At 36.2% G+C, this 22,411-nt stretch overlaps 1 protein-coding gene across 2 annotated transcripts; it reads right to left on the bottom strand.

Moving 5' to 3' along the window:
• Window positions 1-5,512: 5,512 nt before the first annotated feature.
• On the bottom strand, window positions 5,513-19,503 carry camkk1b (calcium/calmodulin-dependent protein kinase kinase 1, alpha b). Of its 2 annotated transcripts, XM_084125315.1 has the most exons (18): window positions 19,297-19,496; window positions 16,738-16,839; window positions 12,043-12,387; window positions 11,437-11,484; window positions 11,262-11,315; window positions 11,076-11,127; window positions 10,842-10,975; window positions 10,697-10,733; window positions 10,585-10,606; window positions 10,403-10,491; window positions 10,099-10,298; window positions 9,959-10,012; window positions 9,791-9,864; window positions 8,551-8,638; window positions 8,339-8,467; window positions 6,288-6,385; window positions 6,161-6,187; window positions 5,513-6,049 (listed from the first exon to the last, which is right to left on the bottom strand). In XM_084125315.1, exons 3-18 carry the CDS (start codon window positions 12,286-12,288, stop codon window positions 5,977-5,979), a joined length of 1,425 nt encoding a protein of 474 aa, XP_083981441.1. In that variant the 5' UTR covers window positions 12,289-12,387; window positions 16,738-16,839; window positions 19,297-19,496; the 3' UTR covers window positions 5,513-5,976. The 2 variants fall into 2 exon arrangements, with proteins under 2 accessions (XP_083981441.1, XP_083981442.1); XM_084125316.1 differs by lacking the exons at window positions 11,076-11,127; window positions 11,262-11,315 and having other exon boundaries at window positions 11,451-11,484; window positions 19,297-19,503.
• Between the last annotated feature and the right edge of the window lie 2,908 nt (window positions 19,504-22,411).

Here is a 22,411-nt window from a genome sequence, read left to right as displayed (position 1 = left end):
TCTCTGAACAATATATGAGTGCTCTTCTTGTCATATTATGCACATTGAACGTGTGGTTTAAACAAGTGAAGTTACCGAATCAGTGTTTCCATGACCGATTCAGAACATGGACCATACATTGTCTTTGGCAGTATCTTTAAAATCATTTATTTGCCTTTTTTCCTTTCAATTTCTTTTTCTTTTCTTTTTTACTTTTAGCTGTATCCTGAGTGACAATATCTTGAATGTGAATAACTATGTAGCAGTTGCACAAGAGCCAAAATAATTATAACAATAAAAAGACAGAAAAAACAAACTCAAGTAGTCACAGATGCATCATGTCAGTGCTGGTTGTGTGTATTGTTCCTCTATTATTTAAAGCAGAACAATTACTCAAAATGCTGAATTACACCAAAGTCAAATTAATGTTTGCGATGTGTGCTCCATTCCAAGTCCTGTCATTTTTTTTGTAAATTATTTAACAGGTTCAGACACCGTGGTGAATCCTCAGCTGAATTTAAGAAGTTTAATGGTTTTCCTCTGCATTGCACCTTCTATCCATGATTAGTGTTCAGCACTGCATTGCAGACTCGCCTCTCAAAAATATAATAATGTGCTTGACATACAGTATGAATGTGCCCTGATAAGGACCATATTATTGGCTTTTGAGTATGCATGCATTAAAAATGATTTTATGGGAAGAAACGGCAAAGATATGGCTGACTTTCTTCCTTTGAAGGTCACATGACAAACCTGCATGCCTTCAGTCATTTCCATTTGAATTCATTATCAGCATGACTAATTATTAGAAAAATGATCTCGCTGATGCTAAACTCGGATCTCTTCTGATGTGTGGCTGCCACATAAACTGCACGAGTACCAGCTGAAATGACACTTTCATTGCATTCATTCTATTTCTTTTTCATATTGCGGAGGTAAAACAAACTTACAGCCTGATTTGCTGGCTCTTTCAGCATTCTGCTGCAGCCTCCTACAGCAACCCACACCCAGTAGAGCAAGAGATGAATTTCTCTGCTCAAAATGCTCCACAATAACGGCCAATCGCAGGCAGCGTGAGCTGTCATATCCACCAATCCGGTGCATGTTGCTAGGGCTGGAGACAAAACATCCCCTTTCCCATTGGCACTGTTCAGACATCTAGAACAACCTGCAAAGAGATAAACATCAGAACATCAGAGACACCATTAAAATTCAAGGGAAACCTGTCTCCCCTCGTTCACATCGGGACTCTGTCATGTAGACTAAAGGAGCAAGCCATTTCTGCTGCATTATGATCGGATGCAAGATAGAAAGCGTGTAATATTTGAACATGTTTGCCCTGGTTAAATTGTTCAGATAAGGCTATACCCAGCTGAAGATTTGTCTACTTGAAGCATGGTCTGGACCTCAAGGGCGTTCACACTGGAGAAAAGAAAAGAGAAGAACATTTATTAACACACTGTACCATCTGCATAAAGCCGAATGGCAAGGATTTGTGATGTGCCTCAGCCTAAGATCCCATCTGCCTATTGTAGAAATGAGTTCCAAATCAATAACAGAAGATGCTGGGATAAATATTTCGATAAAAACCATTGGTAAATTATAACCGTGGCCCTTATGGTTACAGATGAAACTCAGGTGGACAACTTAAAGATGCATATTTAAAGGGATAGTTCACCCCAATTTTGTCATCATTTACTTGCCCTCATGTTGATGGTTGATTCAAACCTGTAAGACTTTTTTCCTCTGTGGAACACAAAAGAAGATATTTTTGAAGAATGCTGGTAACCAGACAGTTCTGTCCATTAAGTTCCACTGTATGGACAAAAACAAACAAAACACTGAACGTATCTTCACAAAAAGTAAAATAAAAATATTAATCAAACTAAATAATTCAACTAAAATAAACATTTGATTTAAATAAATAAATAAATAAATAATACATTTAACACTACAGTACTATAAAGTTAAAAGATAGACATTAAATCATTTTTTAGAAAATATTTTATGCATAACTATAAACAATGTTCACATTATAAGTTGGGTCTGGGTATTAATTTATGAAAATATATAGCTGCCTTCTACACTTTAGAATGGCACTATAGGTTGATCATTTTGGGGGTCTGTGGTATAAAAAGACAATTTAATAAATATATTAAAGCTAATGTCTAGTTGTCTCAGTAGCATTCTTAGCTAGTTGAACAGCACTGGGACTTTTCACTATTTTTTTTTCACTCTGATTTGATTCAAATTACATTTTTGCGTTCACTCAAATGATCCCCATTTTTTTCTCAAAATCTGATTATACATTAAATAAGCTTTCTTTATACTGGCTGTGTTGTGTGTAACTTCGCACGTACACACATCAGTTTCACTACAGTAGGCCACAATTAGTAATATTTCACACTTCAGATGAGATAATGATCTTAATTTTTACTAATGCAGCAAATATGATCAGATATGAGATTACAGTAACAGTTTTTCAGCTATCATGTTTTGAATGCACAGAAAAAGGGCATATTGCTGAGCAAATCTAATTAAAAAAAAGATATAGCCTACATTTGAGCTTATGAACCATATTCAAATAAAAAGGGGCCTTTTAGATTTTTTGCAACAGCCTTTATATTGAAGCATTGAAGTGCAGTGGTAATATTAACAGAAGTGTCTCTGAATAGTCCAAAGGGAAAAGAGGCCGCAACCCTTCCACTAGTCTTTCATTATGTAACAAGACTATAAAGAGCACTTACCAATGGTTTTGACCTCTCCATCCACGGTTTTTACCAACTGCCTGCCTGGAAAGGTTATTTATATTATAACGGCTTGGGTTGCTAATGAAAATACACCAATTTAATGCTGTACAGCCTTATGACATTGCATTGGTGATTTGAACATGTTTTCTGAATGAGGAATTGTTTTTAACTCTTTCCCCGCCAGTGATTTAAAAAAACGTTGCCAGCCACCGCTAGCATTTTTTATAATTTTCACAAAACTGTCATTGCCCCCAGAATATTTTGTTTGATTGTCAACATGTAATTTATCAACAGAAAGAACAGAGCCTCTGCTTAAATTAAAATACAAAAAAAAAAAAAAAAGATTTTTTATTTTATTTTTAATTATTAACATTTTGCAGATCTTGCAAGGGTGATGTTATTACCTCAACTATATATAGTGTCTGTATAATGCTTTTTCAAATTACTTTTGGTGAAATAAAAACAATTTTGCATTAGAGAAAGTCATTTTTAAAACATCCTTTAAATTCATTTTATTCGAATCAAATACAAGTGAATTATTCTTAGTTTGCAAAAAATGCTTTTGGAATGAATCAAAAACCTATAATCAACCAAGATAATGGTGCCCCACCAAGTACAGAGTGTAAGTCACCCAATCCTAGATCCGGGTCTGTTGTACTCTAGAAATATTTGCTCTAAATATTGGCTTACAAAGTCAACAAAAGTAACCTAAAGTGTACACTAAATTTTTTGCAATTTGTAAATACATAGACACCCAGGAAAATACGACAGCAGGTAATCACATGGATGCTTACCATATGTTAGGTGAGTAAACTTGTAATCTGAATATTGACAAAGTGAAGTCAACGGACTGCTGTCAAGCGTCACTCAGGAAGAAATTGAAATAAATTTCAAATGCAGGCAGATCACTATCAACTGGTTGAGAATGTGAGTTATGTAAGAGAACACCCTGTTCATGTTCTCTGTTCTGAATAGCTCAAATGACAACAGATAAAATGGCCATTCAAAACTGAAAACTGTGTTTGGATTTGAAGGTTTCATAATGTAAAGTGCTTTCAAAAGATTTAGGTGCCAAGCAGACAACCATTGTGTTGCACTTTTCTGTTATTATTATATGATATATATATATATATATATATATATATATATATATATATATATATATATATATATATATATATATAAAGACTTCAGATGCAAAAGCCTCTAAGCGCCATCTGAAATTTTCTTCTAGAATGATCATTTTTATCAAGCTTGTATGTTTACGTTCAGTTATTTTACTTTAATGGCAATGAAAATGACCTATTAATTGTCATTAAAGTGAAATTACTGAACTTAAACATACGAGCTTGAAAAAAATGCTCATTTTAGAAGAAAATTTCAGATGGCACTTAGAGGCTTTTGCATCCGATGTATGGGCCTATATATATATATATATATATATACATATTTAAATAAGCACAAAGGCAAAAAAAATAAACCCTCCAAAATAAAAATAAAAATTGAACACTGGGATTACCTGGTCTATGATAATTACACCATTTTTATGTTTGGTAGTTTTTTTGTGGAATACTATGGAGACACAAAGTGTGTGGGTAAATACACATCAAATGAATATGCCTGCATCCTGTGTCCTGAATTACCCATGAGGCTGAAGCTCTGATATAAAAAGCCACATTGTAAATTCCAGTGGCCCATTTTTTTCATATTCTTTCAGCATATATATCAGTGCCTACCACCCTACAGCTCGTGCTAGTCAGGGCAAAGCCAAGTACAGAGGGCCAATTGTAGTAAGACAAAGTGATGTATTCCTTTCAGTTCCTTACATTTGTGTTTTCTCTTCAGTGTAATGGACTGACACTGTACAGGCAGTAAAGATAAGAACTGTGTATAAAGATAAGAACTGACGCCAATTACTGATTCCAGATTATCAGTCCAGATGTATACCCCGAGTTACGCACACATGCATCAACCAACCAATAGTTTATTTGGCCACAAGAGTTTATTTAAATGAAATTGTTTTATTATAATAATGGGCCTTATATCAGACAAGGTCTTTTGTGTCAGTCTAAAATGTCAGCTGAACAATAAAGTTAATTAGTGGTACTGCTATTACTAACTGCCATAATATTCTTCTACTGGGCTGAAACTCAAATGGTGCGGTGTGGATAAAATCCCATAGACTTTCATTTAAACTGAAGTGCACAAGCAACCGCCGAGACCCCAGCAATGCCTAGAACACTCTAGTAACCGCATAGCAAAGCACACTTGCCAACAACCATTAGAATTTTCCTCAGAAAATCTGGTTAATAAATGCTATTATATATTATAAATGCTCTTTCACAGATAAAAACACTTAGCCTATGTTTGATATAATTAAGTTCTTAATACATCCTGAAATTGCAGTTGAAATGAAATAAAGACCATTGCTCATTTGTGGACTGTTGAAGTGGGGTTATAACATTAAAGAGAATCAACAGTGAACTTCACTATATGTTGACACGTGGGCCATAATGGAGCTCTTATCCTGATATACAATCTCCCTTACACAGTTATTTTGAAAAAGAGTGACACACAGAGTCCCTGGGGTTTGTGTTGCTAATCAGAGAACAACCTCATGGAGGCACAAGAGGACTTTTATAGTGATTACTAATAGTGCACACTAAAGGAGCCTAGGGGCCTATAATTAAGATGTGTGTGTGTGTGTGTGTGTGTGTCTATGTATGTACTGTATGTAGTAGTAGTAAAGTAGTTTTGTCAAGGAAAGAAAAACAAACTCACAATTGGTGCAAAATAATTTTTTGTAACGTTCCAGCTACACAAACTACAGACAGTATAACTGCAAGAGCTCAAAATGACAATAAGACAGCATAAAGACCTTTTATATAACACATAGACTTTATACATCTCATACAAAGTTTTGCTGATTTCCACTGCACAGCAAAGTCATCACTGCTTCTGCCATATTATATACTAATGTCAAATGCACGGATATCTTTTTAAATATGCATTTAAATCTAAATCTCTTTAAATTTGGCACTTAAATGCAATGAAATGAATATTACTCTACTAAAAAGTACTTATTACCGGATTCAGCATTATATTTATTTTAAAGGTACCTCAAAACCCTTACATCGTGCTGTCCAGTATATAGGATTTTGTTTAAAAAAAAAAATTTGCAATGCAGATTGGAACGAAATAGCCTAATCACACAACTGGACCAATCTGACAAATGATTTGAGCAAATTCATGAAAAAGCTTCATCCTCAATAAGGTTTTCCAGCTCCCCCTCTTTGCTCCCGTTATTGTTACTCCCTCTGCTGTTGAAGACACACACCATCAAAAAATTAATATGTACTACAAACACACAATCAAACATGAGCATTAAGTTTGAAATATAAAAATTAGGAGTGAGGTCTATTGTGTAATACCTTAAAGGGCGAAACAATGACATATCCCTGCAGAATTTATGGAGAGAAATAAGAGCATCATATCAGTCACAGGTATTCTGAGTACCAGCATACGGTAGGAAGCGATGACATGCAGTGGTGGACTTACGCGAGCAGACCTCCAGGGGCGGACATGGACCTGTTCTGCCTAATGCCCTCAAAGGGGTTACCGAAGGAGCGCTTCCGAAGCATGGATTTTACCAGGATCTTAAAATACAGTGCAAAACAAATTTTAGATGTGCACTGTAAAACATGTTATTAATAACTACACATATTTACATTACAGAACCACAAGTGGGACTTTTTGGTCCACAAATCGTCCAGATCACGGCATTCCTGTCTGTTTCATTTTTCAGTTCAGTGTTGAGGTCCGGACATTCATGCTGTTTAGGGCCGTCCCAAGCATGGGGTGGGGCCCAGTGAGAGCTGAAGGAATTGGGCCCCTCTCAGTCTATTCGTGATCGCCTACTGGCGGGTGGGGGAGTGACTGGTCCAATTTTGGTTTGAGCACTGCTAAAAGCCGAGCTGCTTTCATAGTGACTAAAAAACAGGGTTTGCGCAAACTAAACTGAAACGTACCTTACCTGACTAGCCACCAGACGGCTTTATGGTATTAGCCTGGTCCTACCAGACTCTCGTACATTTAATTTGTACCGAGAGTCTGGCCACTCTCCATTGACAAGCGTTAACTTCCTTGAAGGCGGGTACTCTGTTGAAGTTTAAAACTATTGGATCTGCCCAGAGCCACTCTTGATCTGCCATAACCAATCGCTAACGTTTGGTCGTGACGTAACCCTACAACTCAAACTAGCGCACGACCTCAACGTCATCGTTCTCAGCCACTCCATCTGTTCGCTGATTGGACCGGTAAAAATTTGGCTGGAGAAAATCCAAGAATATACTGCAAACCCAGACAGAGTACTGAAGGAAAATGTAAATTGAGTGGAAGTGCGCAGGAGGGTTATGGTATAGGCCCCAGGTCGGATTTGTAAGGTTTTGTCAACTCTAAACCTACTCTGAACCTCAGACCCTGTTTACACCTGGTATTAAGATGCGCTTTGGTCGATCAGGTCAAAAGTAGACCAGGGAGACACATTCCCGTTTACACCTGGTGTTTTAATCCGTCTCTTTTGTCCACTTTCAACGACTTTTGTCCTGATTTCTTCGAGGGAAGAGTCTATGCAATTTACATATGAACACGAACGGAGACTGAGAGCATCAGCTTTAGTTTCTGCTCTGACAGCCGCAAGATCTGTTAGAAATCAGGAATATTGAGACAACATTGTGTTTGGCATGTTTTTCGTCTTCAAAACAAACTTGGGTCTCCAGCCGACAAAGTTTAAATCCCGTCTGGCTAGCGCATCCCATAATGTTTACACATTAGGTCAGTATGCGGAGAGTAGGAAGTCTTTTGTGGCTGTTCGAACACATTTGACCACATGAGTATTTACACTACAAAAGCAATCCGGTCGAATGTGTTTTCGACTACCTCTGGAAGTGGTTGAAAGTGGACTTTTAAAACCCGTTTACACCTGTATTTAGCGTCATCCACTTGTGATACGATCACCCAAAACGCATCTTAAAACCAGGTGTAAACAGGGCCTCAGAGTTTGTTCAGGTAGTTTCATTCAACAGGCCAAATGGCTTTTGTCATGTTTGCTTCTGTGTGCAATGTGCTCCCCTGTCTAGTATCTTGACTCGTCCTCCTCATTACCTGATTATTAGTTCAATTACCCCACATGTCCTCCCTCGTTATCCTCCTCATTTGCTTCCCTATTTATTCTCTGTCTTGTGCCAGGACGTCGTATGATGTGCCTTGCCTCACCTCGCCACTAGACTGTTTTCTCCCTACTGTTTTTGTTTTGTTTTACTCTGAATAAAAGCCCATCAGTCCTCGCCTCCTCCCTCAACACCATCAACACTTTTTTTTCTTCTGTTTTTACAGTATTTTTGCTTAAATAAATGCAGACTTGTTGGGCATAAGAGCCTTCTTTCAAAAGCATGCAGCATGAATACAACTTTAATTTTTAGCATTATTGGTTTGCCAACTTGATAGATGGCTAAATCTGAAATTTTGTCAAATAATTTTGAATACATTTGTGTGTGTGAAGTAAATCTTTAAAATGACTTTTCCTTGTTTTTTCCCTCAGACGTACTCACCACAGCAGACAGGCTGGGAACTAGTTTGACAGAGTTCTGCACCTCCTCCTCAGTGACCTCCACCACTGTGCAGTGCTCCTCCTCCAGGGGCAGGAGATCCGTGCCATCCAGCGTCACCCATGGGTGCAACTGCCCACAGAGACCAGATTACACAGAGTAATACTGAAATGTACATTTTAAAATTCTTCAGCAATCTTTTATTATGATTTTACCTTTATTTCTGGTAATGTGATTCTAGTTTCTGGGGCTTTGTCCAGCATTCTGGTAATGAGCTCCTTCAACCCGTCACTGATCACAGGCCTGTGTAAATAATACAAAAAGAATTACATGGGCTGTTTCAAATGAACTGAGTAAATAAGGGGGACTTAACCTTACCAATAACCCGTGAGTGTCTAAGTATGGATCTCCACTATATATCCATCTATTCTCCAAACCACCTATCCTACCATTCAAAAGTTTGGAATCAGTAAGATTTTTTATCCATGAAAAAAAAGAAAAAAAGAAAGACTTTTACATTGTTACAGAACATTTCTATTTCAAAGAAATGCTTGGCTCCTGAAATTTGACCCATGTGACCCTGAAGACTGGAGTAATGATGCTGAAAATTCAGCTTTGCATCACTGGAATAAATCACATTTTAAAATATATTCAAATAGAAAAGTGTTATTTTGAATTGTAATAATATTTCACAATATTACTGATTTTACTGTATTTTTGATTAAATGCAACCTTTTTATGTAAAGATACAAAATGATAACTTTTGAGTACATATAGTAATGTATTGAAAAGCTATATATAACTACTAAGCAATAAGAGGCTATGCTATATTATGAATAAAATCTTGGCTATATATTAATATAATAAAAACATTAAGGATTACATTAAAACAATTTTTAAGCATTTTCATTAAGTGCCACTCTTCCAAAAGAAGATACATGTAAACTTGAAACACTGTATTGACAAATAAGCATCCAGCACCCAAAATATCCATTTTATATATATAATTTTTTTTTTAGTTCAATTATCCTGTGACTGTAGTTAATAAAAATACTATTTCTGAATAAATAAGTATGGAAGTATGTTTCCGGCATGAAAGCGGTATTTGAGGTAATCCGTTATAAAATTCATTTTGCAATTCTAAGTTTATATTTAAACATGGAAATGCGAGAAAAAAGTCAGAATTGTGAGATAAAAAAGTCACAATTACCTTTTTTTTACTCTGTGGTGAAAACAATGCGTTTTGTCTGACTGCATATTTTCTTATCATGGTTGTTATCTTAAAAGCTATCCTGTTGCTCAAACAGTAGAGCATGGTGTGAAAACACCAAACTGGGTTTGATTCCCAAGAAGATTTTTTTTAGCGTGAATGCAATGTAAGTCGCTTTGGATAAAAGCGTCTGCCAAATATGTAAATGTATGTAATATGGTTTATTATCAGTGTTTGCGACTCACTTGTCTGGGAACCCCACTGCCATAGTCTTGATCTTTCCATGCAGGCCTAAGATGTATTCATCATGAAAAGGACACTGCACAACAAAATATTAACATACTGTTTTTGAATTATTATGTTTGAAAAATAATATTGTATTGTTGTGATAAATACACAGGTAAATGTCTTACCTTTCCAAAGACGAAACAAAATAGCGTCACTCCCATTGCCCATACGTCCACAGCCTGAAGTCAATGAGAGTCGATTGTAAATGATAAAAAATCAATGTCTTCACTGCATGTAAACCACAATATTCTAGAAGTCTTCTAACCTTTCCACTGAATCTCAGGTCCCGATCAGTCAGAGTTTCGGGTGCCATGAAAGCTGGTGTTCCTGCACTGTTTGACAGGAGAGCATCATTCCCCTCAAACTCATTACTGACACCAAAATCTGCTATCTTGATGTGCCCATCATCCCCCAGCAACAGATTTGAGGGTTTGATGTCTCTATGTATGATTTTCTGATAGTGCACTAAGAAATAAAACATGAAACAAAGATAGCACCAAACCTCAGTTTATAGATGCCATTTGGCAAATACAAGACTATATAAAATACCCTAGACTAGGGAAACTTACAGTATTCAATTCCTAGGATGACATCCCTAAAGTAGAAATGGGCCATTTCTTCTGTTAGCGGAGTGTCTGTAGGGACCTCCATCACTGGACTAGGGTCAGGTGAAACAAATTATGAGAGAAAAATCAAACTAAGGAAAAATTTAATTAGAGTGTGGCTGTGACCTGTAGGTAAAAATACTCACCCTTTAGGTACCAACTCAAAGACTGAGAAAAGGACACAACGAATAATTAGAAAAACAGATCAAAGAGTAAAAAGCAAAGTCTTCTTTATCGCTGACTGGCAGAATTACTCACCCATGTGCAAGTTATCCTCAGCTGGGTCATCAAGAACCTTCATTTAAATATCACAGGACAGATACAGTTATACTTTATAGCAAGTAACTACTATTTGACTTGTATAGTGAAACATTCTCTAAGAAAAAGTACAGATCTAACTCACCTCAACTAATTTAACAACATTAAGATGGTCAAGTTTCTTCAAAATGGCGACTTCTTTATATAATTTGTCCAAAAGGCCAGAATGCTTTGAAAGATTCTCTTGTGATCCAATGGATTCTCTGGAAGGACGTCGCCCTACACAACCAACACAAGTTACTATTAATGTTCTGCAGACTTGAGACAAAACTTCAGAAGAAAAAGTCACACGTTTAAAATGTAAATGTGTATTGCTTACCTGGGAATCCAAACTGCTTTATTAACCTCTTTTTGGATACCAGCTTCATAGCCTGCAATAAATTATTATATTATATTACTATAAATTATGCCATTTTGTTGCAATTTGTAAGAATTTAGTCATTATAATATAAAATAATACATATTTTAATAATTACTATGTTACAAATGATCATGTTTTGCTTACATAATACTGGTCATCATCTTCATTATATGCTAATCTGACCACCCCATATGAACCCTGTGTAAACAAAAAAGGAAGGTTAAAAAGATAACATTATGTTTATATTTATGCATGTGTGATTTTGCCAACCAATCATAAATATTTAAAATTATTTAGGATTTTAAGTAGAATAACCAACCTTTCCTATCTCACTCTTTAACTTGTACTGGTTTAGCTGGACACAGTCCTGTAGGTAGAAAAGTATGTTTGTTAGGGGTGTCACAATATTGCGATATTTAAAAAAATTCATTTCACTCATATTTTGTGTGTTAATCATTGGTCAAATAAGAAAAGACACAAAAAAATAAAATAAAATAAAGTTAAAGATTAATGAAAAGTTAAAGCATTGTTTGTTTATATATTTTCTTCTTGATTTTTCACAGTGGTGAATTGTTTTATTTGTTATAAACATATATAACATATGTTTTACAAGAAAATAGCCTACTATTTCTTGTCTTTCTACTACAAAACTTCATGTATAATTCAATGTATTACCATTTCTTTGTATGAAATGCACTAGTCATTTCAGAGTAAACTTTGTTTCAAAGTAAATCCTGCACCTGATTTTTTTCAGTGTGGAAATTGCGATAATATCCTGAATTATTTTGTCCACAATAATCATGTAGTGAAAATCTGATATTGTGCCAGCCCTTGTTTAATGAGTTTCAGTACCAATGCCATATTTTGCTGAACATCCTCATTGATGGTCTGACTGCAAAAGTCTAAAATCTCATGCCCAACTCACATCGCCATCAGAGATAGACACCCGCTTCGATTCAATAGTGGGTCTTCTGGCTATTCGTGGGGTGAAGCCATTCAGAGAACTTGATCGCTCCTGCAGTGACAGCTTGCGATCCGAGAGATTGAGGCGATGTGGGGTGGTCCTGCATCCATTTGGAGGGGTCATTCTGTTCATGGCTGCTACCATGTCGGACAGTTCAGCATTATAATCAGGGTCCAGATCCACCCTGTTAGCTGTGTCAGCACTCATGACTCTCGTGTCTCAGTCTGAGCTGCTTATAATAAAGTACACATCTCAATGGACATCGCAGAGTCCAGTGTTCTTCAGAAAGTCCACGACAACATCAAACTGTCACAGCAGAAAGAGATGAGAGTTGAGTTTGAGAGCTGAGTTCAGCAATAACAAGCACACTCACTACCATTTCACAAGCCCAAACACATTTAAGTGATGCACTGTTCTCTTTAAACAACAGCTTGTGTTGTTAAACATTTTGAGCCACATCTCAGGGTTAAAGGGGCTGTACTGTTTGTAGAATTCAGAAACCCAATTCACTGATTCTTGGGAATTTGGCTAAAACAGGTTTTAATTTTGAAAATAAAAAGTTAGTAAAATTACAAAATCTGAAGATATATTATTATTGACCAAGGTCTTGGCTGTTCAGCAATATATCGGTGCAACCTCCTCATTTTGTATTTTTTTCATAAAATAGGCGTTTTTCCAGTTATTACTTTGTTTTTGTCAACACCGTCAGACACAATAAAAAGCAAATAATTTTTTATTTATTTGGTCTAATATGTATTTAGAGTTTTTAAATCATTATCTGGCATTCTTAGTACACATATTTGCTGTTAAGTGTTAAATATTCACTTTTTTTCATGTTTTATACTGTTTCACGTGTACTCCTTTAAAAGATCTAACATCATACAACGTTTACTTTAAGCCTAAATAGAAAAAGTGATGTTTTTTTATTTAACAAACATATTTTTTGTATTAAAAGATACCATTACTTTAATAACTCAACAGCACTGAAGAAACATATTGTAAGCATATTCATTTAAAACAAATAAAACTCCCTCTGACGGTGGTGACTTTAGAACTGAGGGTGGTGACACTAATCTGACGGTGGTGACAGTGGCCTCATTACAACATACAATTCCAAAATTTATACAACTCAAGTCAATGGCTTCTTGCTTAACAACTTTATTTAACTATTTGGTCCAAAAAATAACAATCCTGAGCACTGTGATAAACATTTAGTCCCGGCAAGATAGAAATTGGAAGTCTTGTGAGAAGCGAGAACGAGAAGCGAGAAAACATTGTTTTACAGCAATTCGACATAAACACATGCCATATGATACTGTGTATGATGTATTACCCACCTCGGCCGGCTACGATAATAACATATGCACATGAGCAGTGGTAGAAAGGGGGAGGAGGGTGCCTCAAGTGAGTTTTTTTTACAGTGGGATTACAGTGAATGTTAGATTTGGTTAAATGTTGTCATGACATTTTCATTTGGCTTTAGTCATGGGAGATGCATAGCCTACAAGGGATATTGTATGTGCTATATAGGTAGGTAGTAGGTGCACTATGTGCATCCCAAATGACGTAAGCCAAATGAACATGGCATAATAGTGAATTGAGAGAGAGGGAAGGTTACCAATGGTTATACCGCAGTTAGGTCCGGTCTAATTACACTGAACAAAATTATAAACGCAACACTTTTGTTTTTGCCCCCATTTTTCATGAGCTGAACTCAAAGATCTCAGACTTTTTCTATGTACACAAAAAGCCTATTTCTCTCAAATATTGTTCACAAATCTGTCTAAATCTGTGTTAGTGAGCACTTCTCCTTTGCCGAGATAATCCATCTACCTCACAGGTGTGGCATATCATGATGCTGATTAGACAGCATTATTATTGCACAGGTGTGCCTTAGGCTGGCCACAATAAAAGGCCATTCTAAAATGCAGTTTCATCACACAGCACATTCCAACAGATGTCACAAGTTTTGAGGGAGCCTGCAATTGGCATGCTGACTGCAGGAATGTCCAGCAGAGCTGTTTCCCGTGAATTTAATGTTCATTTCTCTACCATAAGCAATCTCCCAAGGCGTTTTAGAGAAACTCGTGTTCGTGAGGATGTTCATGGATATCCACGAACATCCTCACTCTCATTCGTGCTATATTGCTTAATAGTAGCATGCGGTGTAGGCCTGTATGGAAGAAATATAGGGAGAATTACATAAATACAAATATAAAACAGGTTAATGAAACATTACAGGCCATATTGGTATTTATTGTGATCAACAATTATATTCTAGCCTTCGTTGAGGACCATTTGGAGGTTTTTGTCACCACCGTCAGACTGTACGTCACCACCGTCAGACAGAAAACCTGATGGTGGTGACGTATGACGGTGGTGACAAAATATACTCTTTCACATGATATGCATGAGTTGTTCACATTAGCCATCTTTTTTTCCCTCTGTTGCTATCTACTTCAGACCTCTTCTTAAAAAGTATACATTTATGTCATAATCTAATCTAATGTTTTTTTATACAAAAGAGACGGTGTTGACATGTTATGGTTGTGACAGTAGCAGTGTCCAAAAATATGAACAAGTCTAAGAGAAATTAGCAAACTTACAGGAGCTTGAGTGATCTTGAAGCATGCAGAACAGTTGAAGGTTTGAAAATGGGGTCCCCAGGAATTAAGTTGACCTTGTAGTTGCCTGATTTTATTGCTTTTTATAAATATCTGACGGTGGTGACGAATATGTGGGACACATTTTGAGCAACCACAAAATAATTTTAATATGTATTAAAAACTACAAACAGTGAGGTTTGAACAATATTTACTATGTACTCTTTCATGTGGTAAAGATATTTTTCAATTTAATTATTACATTTTGTTTTTTTAATCAAGTTGAAATGATTATCTCCTATCCGAGGACAACTGATTTTGTAGGCAATGGGCCAGCATATAATCATTAAATTAATACAAATTAAAAATAAACCTATAAAATAACCTTACATATGTGCAAAGGACCCCCTGATTATAACCTTGATTCTTTTTATTCATGAAAATGTTATTAATTTCCAACAGAATTAGCACTTTTCTTCGTGGGACATGTTTTATCCAAATTCCCAAGAATCAGTGAATTGTTATTAGCAATAGCTACCGGTGGCTGTTAAGTGAACTGCAGCCAGCAACTTACTGCTCGTGTTCGCACTCGTGCACACATAACGAAGGCTTAATATAGCTCTAAGGCCCGATGTACGCACTGCGTTATTTTTAAGTTATTTTTTTTGGAAGTAAAAAGAAGTTGGAAATACCTTTGCAGCGACATAACCTGAAAGTTTATGAACCTTGATCGTATGAATGTTAACGATCATCTAGACGCTACTGAGAGGGACGTTTATGAATATGTAAATATCTGCTTTCCTCTCAAAAACAAAATGAACACACAATAAAAACGGTAAGCAAACAAAGCATCTGATCGTAGCGATGATGTGAATATGTTTTCACCAGCTCTGCAATTCACAGACATATGTCGACAGATGAGGAGATTAAAATTAGCCTACGCTGTTATGATAGTTTTATTATAATGTATATTTGAGACTAGACTGTGTGAATTACTGTAGTTTGAATTATTCAATTTTCTTTGCATGACAACTTGACATTAGAGTAGCCTACAGAATTGCTCTATCTGCATTTTCCTGGACATTGTAAATATTCATTTCGTGCCATTGAACGGAAGTGATGCTCTCGGGACGGGAGCGCGCATATTTCGCATCCTTTTAATTTTCCCGGCAAAAACGTCCCGAGTCCTTCACATAAAAATCTGTCTACAGGCTTTCATAGACAACCTAGGAAGTCGGGGAAGGTCTCCTTTTTTTAAGTTTCGTTATAAGCTCACAACTTCACAAATTGGCAATAATAAAAGATTGATGCATGAAAATGATTGCATATAGCCCCCTTAAATATGCGTTTCTGTACTGCTATGCTATCAATAAAGCACAGAAAAATGGAACACCGCTAAAGAGAATAACTCACTGTTTTTCTTCTATAAACATGCATAAACAGAGAAAATATATTGTAAAATAGTCTGAATAATGGCTTCATTAATGGGGAGGCACAAACATGTAAGCTAAAATGGTCCAAAACAATATTCAAATTTGTGGTCCTGTCTGATTCATGGACATGGTTATGGTCAACTAAAACTAAAACCATAAAATTATTTTTTTGTATTATGTATTACTTGAAAAAAATAAAAACTTATTTTATTTCAGCTAGTTGCCAAAGCAACATTTATTTTCATTTAGTTTAAGTTTAAGTATTAACATAATGAAGACTAAACTATAGACAAAAACAGAAAAATCATTAAAAATGAAAACACAAAATCTAATTCAAAATATTAACTATAATAAGATCTCAGTTATACTAAAACAACACTGATATTCACCTTAATAAAATCCTAAAAACAAAAAAAACATATAAAACATTCTAAACAAATCAGTCTAACCTCATACATCACATTGGTTCAGAAATAATCAACAAATTTAAACAATTGTATTATCTTGTATACAACACACGTTTATGCAACTACAAAGCATTTGACATGTATGAAATGTTTTTGAATTTGTACAGGTTTCTAGTTTTTCTTACAGTATGTATAGGGGTTGTAATTACTTACATAGAGCAACAAGAATTCGTATCGCCAGCCATAGTGTTGCATGCTCTTCCGCTCATCAGGCAGAAAACACCTTTGAGTCTCTGAAGCCCGGACGACTCCAGACTGTTTGGGATCACGGGATCACGGAATCAAAGAGGATTAGCTAGCATGGACACATTTAGTCTACTGTGGCTATATCTGTTCCAAAAGACTGTTTACGGTAACTGGCTGCAGTCAGTGAAAGGACATGAACAACATCAATGAGGTGAGCTGAGCTACGTCATGGAGGGCATGTGTGGTAATGCCTGGGTAAGAACCTATGGTGTGAACACCCCAAGTATGACAAGCTATTCCTGTGGCATGGCTAAGTGGCTAAGTGCTTGAATCTCTTGAAGTCAAAGTATAACAGGATAATAAGATTTATCAGGCAGTTTATCAGGTGGGAACGAAGATCGTGTTGCATAACCTCTAAAAAGGACATGCTACTGGACAGCAAGTTTGTATTTAATCCAAAACAAAGACACATTTATACAGCATTTCAAGCTCTTCATAATCAGAGCATTGTCTGTTCTGCGAGTTTTAGAAGGCATTTGTCATATCCTTAAAGGTCCCATTCCATGGATTATTTTTATTATTTTATCATGTTTCCAGGGGTGCCCTTATAATGTTAGTATGTTTTTTAGATCAAAAATTGTTATAATTTAGAAATAAAAGGCATATTTCCTAGCCTGATTTCATTCCCTGGTTTGAACACTCTGTTTGAAGGGGCGTGTCTGCTGTGAGACTTCAGTGTAAACGCCCACTGCTGTGATTGGCTGACATGCTTGCATATGAAATATCTGGCATTACCAAGCGGCAACCTCCCCGTCTCTCTCTTGAAACCAACACGGAAGTGAGTTAAACTGCAATTCGCTGACTGGCCGCTTGAGGCTGTTGTCAGAAGTGAGTCAAATCTGTATCTCCCCCATGTTAAAATGCCAAATTAAAGCCAGAAAAAAACCTGTTTAAAGCCTGGTGTCTGTATGTGGATTTGGTCTATACAGCTAATTTTGCCCTTCATAACAACTGTGAGGGGGGTGAATTATTTTATAACTCGTCCGTTTAGTTGATTAATATTTAAATTTAAGGGTGTGGCCAAGCCACTTGAGTGACAGATGGATTGCCGCTGTCAGTGCTAGCCGTTTGTCTGCTGTTACTAGCCGTCACTTCACCTCAGCAATGTTAGCTGCTGAACTTGCCATCTCTGCAGTGTTTGTGCTTTTTTTCGGGATTATTATTTCATACAATTTAATACTTGGGTAACGTTACAAAGCCCACGTCTTTGGATTCCGTCGTTATCGTTCGAGAGAACAACCAGCGCTGTATTTCAGTTGTTTTCCTCTGTGAACATGCACTAATGGATGTCTGACAATTTCGTTGCTTTTTGGGGTTTTCAAATTTAAAACGTCAATAAATGCTCGTTCGTTCTGCTCCCATGGAACAGATGGATTATAATATGCTCATGTAAGTTATCGTCAGATGAAATCATGCAGGCGTCGGCGCTTTCTCCGTCCGTGCAATAAATGCACATGAATGAGCGCGGATTTTCTAGCGCATTTACTTACACTTCAAAGGCAATATATCTATGGTTTAACGGTTAAACCATAACCCATTTGAGAGACGGCCAACATCAGAATTTAAAATGGACTGAATAAGCTCTCTACGAACTTGAGCGATGCCGCGCTGACGGACCATGAAAGAGTGACGGACAAGTATGCACATAAATCACTGTCATACACAAACACTCTCGAAGTAATACACAGTCTCACTTGTAGCCGTGTCTTTTAACTATTATAATATTTCGAAGGGCAAAAATAGGAACGTTTAATTGGCTTTACATCATCAGCTAACTCGATCACGTCGAGCTAGGTGATTTCAGATAGCCAGGCTCCTCAGCTCCACTCACGGCCTGTTTGTCTATTTTCTGTTATCCGGGAGTGATGCAAGGCCAAGATGGCGACGGCCGGCTCCGCCCACTTTAGGCTTCAAAAATGCTCTTCAGAAACCTACGGGTGACGTCACGGACACTACGTCCATATTTTTTTACAGTCTATGGGCATTACATGTGGAACTATCTGGAAAACTTTTACTATTACAGCTATTATACGTTTTTACTATTACAACTATCGGGATTAACGAATCGTGAGAAGTTTTTTAAGTATTTAGATCTATTTCAATCACATAAAAAATTGCAGTGAGCGTTGAGCAGATGACAGCCTGTTGATCGCGTGAAAAAAGATCTTATCATTGCAACGCAGTTTCTGCACTCACTAATGATTTCACCAATGCAAACATGAGGCATATAAATACAGTAAGAGCTTCGTTGTGCAGTGTAACAGCGTCATTTATTTCATAACGAGTTTTGGCAAGTGTCCAGATAAACTCGCGCTGTGTGATTGATTGACAGCTTGGACGATTGGAAAGGGATTGTTCTTTGATCGCTTTCTGTATGTTAATCACAGTTTAAGTAAGATTATTTTCATCCTACTAAGAGAAACGATGTTAAGTTGATCGCTACTTCCATATTAAATCACTACTTACCGCTTGCTGGAATATAGTTGAAATTGCCCCCTTCGTCAGTATGAAACGCTGAGAGAAGCCTGCTTGATATTATCCCAGGTTAGAAAAACAGTCCGTGGTGAAATGGACAGAGCAAACTAACAACTTCGAATTAAACTTTTGCGGTATCCGATTATAGATAAACATCAATCGTCTGTTGACATTTCGCCATCAATACGCCTGTGTTCCTGTGGGCGGAGGTTAGTCTAAACACGGTTCTGGTGATGTCACTAATGAAGGAAGTAGAGGGGTGTAGTCCAATCGAGCCGTTTTTTGTAGTCAACTTCTGTTAAATAAAATATCTCGCTTGGCATTGAACTTTGAGCTTTATAATTTTACAGATATTATTTATACTCTAACAACAACATTACACACTAACTAAACTTTGAAACATGGAATCGCATGCAACGGGACCTTTAATACTTTTCCCCTTGTTTGGAATATAATATCAGAAGTGTCATTCGATCAATTGGGGGTCTTTTCCATTTCAAAAAGGTAATATTTCAATTTTAAGCTAAATTAATGAAAAGTAATATGTTTGAATATAACTAAATGCAAAGTAACAGGGTTGACAATAACCATGCTGACAGTTTTAGAATTGATTTGGCCATTATTACATTATTACAGTCTTATTAGGAAGAGGGTTTTAAAATAACTATTTAGATTGTTTAAAATCACTGTAACAGGGTGACAATAAAAAAGTACAAAATTAATTATAAAATGCAACAAAGAGGAAACACTTTATTCTTGCAGCGTTTACTTCTTGAAAGGATGATGACGTCATTATGAGTTTTGTTTATATAAATTAGGGGAAAATAAAATGGAAACAGAGCTGACTAGTCTTTTAATAATCCATTTCAAGATAATAAATATACTAGTTTTATGTCCTATGTTTTATATTTTTTCCAATCAAATGTGCACATTTGCTAGTATAACAAAGGGAATTTGGAAACGCTTAAATAAATACTCTACTGTTTAGATATGAGTCATCTATGTTTCATTCTATGAAATGAGTAAATAATGATAAAAAAAAAAATCTATATCTAATCTATCAATCATAAAGTAAATGTGGGTGTGGGTGATTATTTACACATTTCATAGAATAACTCGCATCTAAACAGTCAAAGACAAATAATACAAGTAATATTTTCTAAATTTCTTCTAAGGTTATTTGAAATATTCTAGAGCTGTCCAAGGTGCTGAAGGCCCACAGAGGTCTTGATTTATGTTTTTGTGCATGGCCTCATCTACATTTCTAAAGTGTGTAAGAGAATGTGTAGTACTGTGCTGGTATATGTTGCTCCAGTGTAAGCTCAGAAATCCCTAGTAACCAACCACTCCAGAGCTTGTGATCATGTTACAAGATGCACAAATGCACCATGACCTCAGAGCATCAGTGGCTCAAGTCCTGGGTGTGAGGCAGTATCTTTATAAATGGGCTGCAATGCCTCATGAAGGGGATTCAATGCTGAATTTGGACTATCTCAAGTGTTTGAACACGGCTCAGCTTCTGGAGCTCCTGGAAGACGAGGAAAGGATGCGAGAAACTGTCAGGATCAATTCAAAGGTACCAAACAAGTACACAGTCAAGAATGCTGAATCTGTTTTATATTTTTTGGGGTTGATTTTATCATAAAATAATAATAATATAATATAGTAATTTATTTATATGATATATATATATATATATATAAAAAGGTATTTATTTAATAAATAAAGCACTCCAAAAAGATTTTAAAAAGTAAAAAAAAAAAAAATTGTACATTGTACATGACTTGCTTGATCTGAAGGACTTGCCTGCAGTTACAGCATCTTCAGAGGTCTAAAGTGATCTTGATGGCATCCAACTGTTGGCTCGCAGAGCAGAATTTAGCGAATCAGCCGCATCTGTACAATTCTAAAATTCTCTTAGCTGAAAAGTACCAGATTCTTGGTCAAATGGTGTCTTCAATGCGACGCAAACAGAGAAAGCTGGGTAGGTTTTCTGTGTGATGAGATTATGCTTGTAATATGACGTTTTTTTTTTCAACTGTATAACTGATGTAATGCTTCTTTTGTGCCACATGCAGAAACTTTACAACAGAAACTCAGCCTTAGAGCGATTCATAAGCTTCTTAAGGAGAAGACCAATCATTCCTTGAGTCAATCTGAGGTACATCTGAGATATGATTCATGAAATGCAGATTTAAAACACTTTTCATCATTCATCTATCATTTCAAAGCTTGATTGAGATTTCTGTCTTCCACTCTTCAGAATCTCTGGCTACAATTCACAGAAGGAAAACTTCTGCTGACAGATTTTGTGGAATCACTTCAAAACTCTCAGACGTTATGCCATCGACATTTTATTCAAGCTGAGAAGATCCAGAACCTCATCCTACAAGCACAAATATACAATCAAGATCTCGGGCATCATCCAGACTTCATGGACTCACCGACCATGATCAATGTTTTCAGTGGCATCTATCCGGTTCTCTTACTGCCTGGTTTCCAGTATCCGCATTTATCTCCGATATCATATCTTCCTCCTCTAAAGCATCACGGCTGTATCGGTATATGCTCGACTTTGATATCCAAAAATGACTCGGGCCATAAACAAGGTTTTTGTAAGTGCACCGAGACTCGCCGATGGCCACAAAGACATGCTGCTTTACAGCCACTTGACAAGATTCAACCTAACATTCACCAGAAGCCCTAGTAAAGCTGTAGTGATCTGGGAACTCTATAAAAAACACTATAGTTTTGTGAATTTGGAGTAAAATTAATGTTCGTTTCATTTCAGAAATGTGTCTCATTGGTCATAATTTAATGTATATCAGTCAATGACTGGCCTAGTCTCTAAATCTACATTTTTACATATTAGTCAAAAAAACAAATACCACCATTAACAATATTAAGTAAATATTGAATTTCTATAATCAAAGCCTACTTTTACAGTTTAAATAAACAACTGGTAATTTTTAATAAGTATTTATTAATTCAGGTTCCACACTAGGTAGTAAAATTGTTAATAACTGGTATGGTTAATAGTATTCATCTATTATATTTAGCCTAATTTGCTGCCATTCTCTATGGCTTCGAGTCTGTCAATTGATTC

This window comes from Abramis brama, assembly GCF_963993115.1.
Source record: "Abramis brama genome assembly, chromosome: 10".
Taxonomy (NCBI): domain Eukaryota; kingdom Metazoa; phylum Chordata; class Actinopteri; order Cypriniformes; family Leuciscidae; genus Abramis; species Abramis brama.
Note: the sequence above shows the minus strand (reverse complement) of the source record. Positions and strands in the feature narration are given on the sequence as shown.